The sequence below is a fragment of the Frankliniella occidentalis genome, unplaced genomic scaffold (assembly GCF_000697945.3).
Source record: "Frankliniella occidentalis isolate FOCC.00 unplaced genomic scaffold, Focc_3.1 Scaffold59, whole genome shotgun sequence".
Lineage (NCBI taxonomy): Eukaryota > Metazoa > Arthropoda > Insecta > Thysanoptera > Thripidae > Frankliniella > Frankliniella occidentalis.
The window spans coordinates 1,230,180-1,236,354 of record NW_026267189.1 but is presented as its reverse complement, the minus strand read 5'-3'; the positions used below and the strand labels follow the sequence as shown (position 1 = coordinate 1,236,354).

Below are 6,175 nucleotides of genomic sequence, written 5' to 3'. Positions count from 1 at the left end.
TAGAACAATATTCCAAAATCTAATAATTTTTAGATTAAGATTTTCAGCGCCGTTTTGAGAAATTCACTGGCAACTCAACTCACCTCAGGTCACTGAGCTTGGGGTAGGCGCAGATGCGCAGGGTCTTGGAGTTGGAGCCCACGGCGTACACCTTGCCGTGCGGGTGGAACTCGGCGCAGCGCACCGCCTGCACGTCCTCCAGGGCCGTGACCGCGACGAACTTGGGCCGGCCGGGCGTCCCGACGCTGGCGCCTCCCGCACCGGACCCCACAGGCTGGAGACAGAGGCAAAAGGGCAGAGTTAGTATGGTAAAAGTAAACAAAAACGGACGCCGAGGGGGCTTCCAAACCACCAGATGACAAGTTTTCATTGAACTCTAATATCTCATAATTTTTAATTGAGCTCTTTTTAAAACCAAACAAAATGGGGTATTCCCACATTTTGAACCGCACTCGATATAATGGTGAATTGTACCCAGTCCACGTCTACCCTTTTTGTACCATTACGAATGAGGTATTATTCCCCCCCCCCCTTTTTCTTTCCCGAGTACCGCGCAGAGAACAGTACTACTTGCTCCGTACGTCATCCCCTCGTTACTCGGCGGGAGCCTCACCTCCCCGTCGCGCCATGAAAGGCGGGCCGGAGCACGGTCCGGTCCGGTGACGTCAGGAGGTCCGGCCCGGCCCGCCCCCCGGCGCGGCGCGACACAAGACGGAGGCTTTCTACAACATGCAGGCCAGCAGCGTGCCTCCCTCGAGCAGTCACGCGTGACCTGCTCATGATCATTTGGCCGAGTTCGAACTTTACTCAAAAGTATTGCACTGCATTACACAATACGACAAAGTCAAGTTTCATAGGTCCAAAAGGTTTGTGAAAGAGGTTGCTTTGCCAACCTACGATACACAACTAGCATGGTTTCAAGCAAAGCTAAGAAAAGTAGTTAATTTAATTAAAATTGCAAATGTTAAATCGGTTAAATATGTAAACTGGCTCAGCCAAAAATGCATTGCATTCTGCTAGTTATTTTTTCTTGTCTTTTTTCACCCCGTGCACGCCAGCTGCTGCTCACACACACACAACCCTATCATCACCTCTGCACTGGATGGGTTAGCAGCCGACAAAGCGATTCCCAGGCACGGCGGGCAGACAGGCACTTTGACGGGTTGCCCGCCTCGCTTAACACCCCTGCAGGATGAGGAGAGTGGGAGGGAGGGGGGCGGGAGATTGTTTTTGTCTGAATAATATATCAAGACGTTGCAGCCTGGAGAGGAGGCACGCGGCCGTGGCGGAGCGAAGGGGTTGGTAAGGCCGACAGGCGTGCCTCTGGCGTGCCAGGACGCTTGTCCACTTTCTCCCTGCATGCTCTTGACACTGCGCCGGGCCGCCGGGCTGCGCCAGCTCAGGGGGACTGAGAGAGGCACATCGTCACCGCGTGTGTGTGGTGAGCAGGTGACCCGCCGCACCCTTCTGTACTCTCCATACTGTCGTGTACTGTGCATTTGTCCCAAATCGTCACGTCGACGTACGTCAGGCAGTCAACAGTCAATGACTCTCAGTGACACGACTATAAGGGCCATAGGGCCATTCCCAGACATTGCAGAGCACCAGACGTATAGTCTATTGCGCCCCGCGGCACTTGGGCCACTATGTCGCTTTCATGAAAGGCACGATATAAAGCGCCGGCACCGAGGCTCGCGCTCCTTGTGTACACCAAGTGTAATACCAGCCCAGAGCGTTGGCCTTTGTAGTACGAGCCAGGCAGACAAAACGGTGCAGCAGAGACCCACGGGGGGAAGCGGGGATGCTGACCGCTCGCCCGCCCTGTCCCTGTCTGACACCGGCGCCGGCGTCTTCTGACCAGCAGCAGCCCATCGACTGAGAGGGGCGGGTGGTTGGTCCAGGAGGTCCGCGACGTTCCGCGGGGGAAGTCCGTGACGTCCTACGATGTCCCCGCCAGGGAGGACCACGAGAACAGCCAGAGAGGTCCACGAGTACCAGGGAGGACCACGAGGACCACCGGGGAAGTCCACGAGGACCGTGGCGGAGGTCCACGAGAACCACGAGGTAGGTCCACGAGAACCACGAGGTAGGTCCACGAGAACCTCGAGGGAGGTCCACGAGGACCACCAGGGAAGTCCACGAGGACCGCGACGGAGGTCCACGAGGACCACGAGGTAGGTCCACGAGAACCGCGAGGGGCATCCCCGGGTGGCGCTAGGCGGCGCTACGGCGTGGCGGTGCGTGGCGCGAGCGGTCAGAGTGAAAGCAAAAACGCCTCGCAAGGCTGGGCGCGGCGTGGCGCGGCGTGGCTCGCTCGGGGCGTTGGGCGCACTTCCGCGGGGCGGGGCGTGGCGGGGCGTGGCGGGGCGTGGCGGACAGGACGACAGAGAGACTTAAACGCACCGCGCCACGACAGCTGCCGTCTCCCTTCCACGCGACGGCGCAACGGAACCAGCTTCGAGAAACAGGAGGAGAGGAGGGGGGGGGGGAGGGCAGCAGTACACCGTAACACCGGAATAATGTCTTTATCAAAGAGCCGCATGGCCGACAAGGTTCCGACTCGGAAACGCCTCGGGGAACTTCGGACGACGACAACACCAAATTGAGCCGGAGTGGGAACTGAAAACACTACCCACAAAGGAGAAGGCAATACAGTAATAATAAATAAAATAAATCGACATTTGCGGTTGTCCGAGACGGCCGGCCAATAAGCGCCAGCCGGCCGCGGTCAGTGAAAGTGACAGTGGCCGCCCAAGGCCGCGACCTACCGGACCGGAGGGTGGCGGCCCAAGTGCACCGCAAACAAATCCAACGGCGTAATCTTTGCCGAGGTTTAGTTTGAGGTATATGTGATCCTGTCATTACGCACTGCGAAGCTGAGAGACGAAAGGACGATGTGACTGATGATAATGAGAGCAGGAGCCAAAGGGGGCCACAACTTCAGACATTTTCACAGGCATTTTCAGGCAAAATTTGGAAATTGATAATATTCAGCTGAATTCCACTCTTTACGATTCTTACGGCTCTTTGTTTGTGCCTGTGATATAACATGTGAGCGTGACCACAAAGTGGTCACGCCGCAAGGGACGTGTTAATATTCATGAGTATTCAAGTATTGAGCATTTTCACGGTAATAGTGGACCTCTCGGGAGGAGCAGGTGAGATCGCCCCGCCACGGGAGTCTACGTTACTGAAGCAAAATGCCCCTCAGGCGCCGCTCACAAGCGCCTGTGATGGACGGTGACGTGTTTGTGCTCGGACGGCACGCTCCACGGCACGCACGCACGGCCAAGCGAGGGCGCCGTCGGAGTGCTATAGTTTTATAAAATCGATCGTTCGGCGCTGCCATATCATCAGCCCCTCTGCGTTTTGGACAGGCACTCCGATAGAGAGCAAAGGATAAGCGCGACGCGCCCACATGGGCAGCGCGCCCAACAGCAGTGCAGAGCAGATTGCCTACCCAGCATATCGCAGGCGCCTCTGGCAGGCAGCCCGCGTACTCAGCTGTGGAGTGGGCTGCCTAACCGGCGTATCGCAGGCGCCTCTGCGCACTGCATTAGGAGGTACAATCTTTTTGGCCCTAGGTTTGTTGTGTGCTTGTTCACACTTTCATAAGATCCAAAGTTATCTCTAAGGAGGTACAAGTTGTACCTATGCTCAGATACAAATGCATTATTTTGTGTGTAACTTAGTTACAAATTTTATGGGATTTGGATGTGCATAAGGACACATTGAACCAACAATAAAAAATTACCATCCCCATTTGGTGAGTGGGCGGAGGTAGGTAGGTAGGTAGGTAGGTAGGTAGGTAGGTAGGTAGGTAGATAGATAGATAGATAGATAGATAGATAGATAGATAGATAGATAGATAGAATAATTTATTTTCTACTCCATTTTCCGCAGATTATACCCCGAGTCGAGCAGCGCGATGAAGAGATCACCGCTCGCTACATATCGTGGGTAACGTCACGGACAACGAGCGGAGGGAACGGAGCAGAGCAAAGGAGAATGAATGGCTGCAGCAGCAGAGGCGGCGCTGCAGCGGCGCTGGCTGCAGCCGAGGCTCGGCGACAACACAACGGTGGTTGGTGAGGGGGCAGGGGAGGGGCCGGCACGAGGCGGCAGAGCGTGCGGTAAGTGATATCGCTCGCCCGCTCGGCGCGACTCGTTGGCTTTCCAACGAGGTTGGTCCTCCAGGCCCATTAGCAGCAAGGTGAGGCATCGGTCGGCCGCTGTATACCCCCCCCCCTCCCCGCCTCCCAATGCCTATTCCAGGAATATTGTCGACGACGGCGGAGGAAACGCCACCATCCTGCCCCTGCGAGACGGGGGGACGAACGGACGGACAGGAACGGACGGACAGGAACGGACGGACAGCAACGGACGGACAGCAACGGACAGCAGCTCCGGAGGTGGAAATAACGAAAAAGGGGAGGAGAGATATACAGGGTACTAGGCGTTTTGCCAAGTTATTAAAGCGAAGAGGGGTTCCCCCAAGTTCAAGAGTTGGACGTGAGGCGAGCGCGGTCAAGTGCACAAACAATGGTAGAAGGGATCGTCCAAAAAAGTACGTCCGTCATTCACAATTACAAAACCGCCAAGTTTAGCGTGCCCAAGCTCTGATAGCGCCTGATAGGTCGGCAACATCTTTCCTGCTGTGCATGTGTGTACGGCGGGATTGCCTACCCGAAGTTTCGCAGGCGCCGAGCTCCCGTAATTTGCCGAATGAATCTGAGAAAAACGGACGTACTTTCTGGACGACCCCTAAGGGATCCCTTGGGATGAGTTAGTCCGCATGCAGTCGCGCACCCAGATTTGCCTGTCAAATTCAAAGCACGGCGCCTTGGAGAGGCCCCTGTGCGACTAGGCGACCCGGCCGCACTCCTATCGCCGTTCACTCAAAACGGGGCAAAGCTACGGATTTTAATTTTCCGGTTAAGTATATTTATGGAAATTTTTAAAGAAATCTGGGAATTTATTCTTGGAGAGTTTCATTTGTTTCCAATTTTTCTGGAAATAATCCAAATTTTTCCATTTTTTTTTCTGAAAAAGATTCAAATTCTGTCGGAAAATTTTCAGAGTAAAACGGACACCCCACAGTAAACGCAAAGCTCATCGGCTGATGGGCTGCGCGGATGGATCTGACGCCCCTTTACCCTGATTCGCCGAGGCGGCGGGAGGTGCAGGTTGTCGACGCTCTGGTGGCGGCCGAAGCGCTGGTGCTGGCCGTGGCCGCCGTGACCCGCGCCGCCGTGGCCCGCACCGTGACCCGCGACGCCGGCGCCCCCCGCGAAGGCGTCCTCGCCGCCGGCGCCGCCGCAGCCGTCGAGGGAGCGCGAGCGCGCGCGGCGCTGGCACGAGCAGGGCGCGGCGTGGCCGTGGTGGTGGCCGCTGTGGCGCTCCCTGCCCGCGGCCCGCTGCTGCTGCTGCTGCTGCTGCTGCTGCTGGGGGTGCCGCAGCGCCGGCGCCAGGAAGTAGTACTCGCGGCCCTTGTTGGCGTGCGGCCCGGGCCCCAGCCGCCAGTCGGCGGGCGAGAAGGGCGCGCCGTGGCCGTGGAAGGGCCCCATGGGGGCGAGCGGCCCCAGCGGCCCCAGGGGGGCGTGGTGGTGCAGCATGAGGGGAACCCCAAGGGGGCACCCGCTCTCACGTCATGGCCGGCGCACTCACATGGGCACCCACTGCACACGCACACACTCGCACACACACACACTCACACACGCGAAGAGCCTGCCGGCGCACCAGGCTGCTCCCACAGGCCGCTAGCGAGCCGCGCGCGCGCGAGCCAAGCCTTTCCCTTCGTTAGGACCTTCTCCGTCGGCGGCGGCCACTGCACTGACCACTCCACTCCAGTGGCTACTGCCCCCCTCCTCCTCCTCCTCCAGCGGCGCCCCCCGCGGCCCCCCTCCGCGCCACGCCACTACCAGCGGCGGCCACAGCAGCCAGCTCCGACCCATATTTCAAGGGGCCGTCCGAAAATTGAGTCACGGTGACTGATAAAGGGGGTCGCCCTGCCGTGTCACGCCGTGATGAAACCGGCGCCGCTGGTCAAAGGCGGCCGGCCATTTGAACCCATTTCCGCGGTTAGAAGACGCAACTGACTTTTGCCTCGGTAATATGATGATTCTTTAACTTTAAACATTGTATTTTTTTTTTAATGTTCACAAATGTTATTTTA

At 57.4% G+C, this 6,175-nt stretch overlaps 1 protein-coding gene across 1 annotated transcript in view; it reads right to left on the bottom strand.

The window, feature by feature from the left end:
• LOC113216725 (WD repeat-containing protein 47) overlaps positions 1–6,175 on the bottom strand; it is a 90,912-nt gene that overhangs the window by 5,493 nt on the left and 79,244 nt on the right. Inside the window, exon 8 of the mRNA XM_052267779.1 lies at positions 84–274. Coding sequence (XP_052123739.1) covers positions 84–274 — 191 coding nt within the window. The remainder of the gene's footprint in view (positions 1–83; positions 275–6,175) is intronic.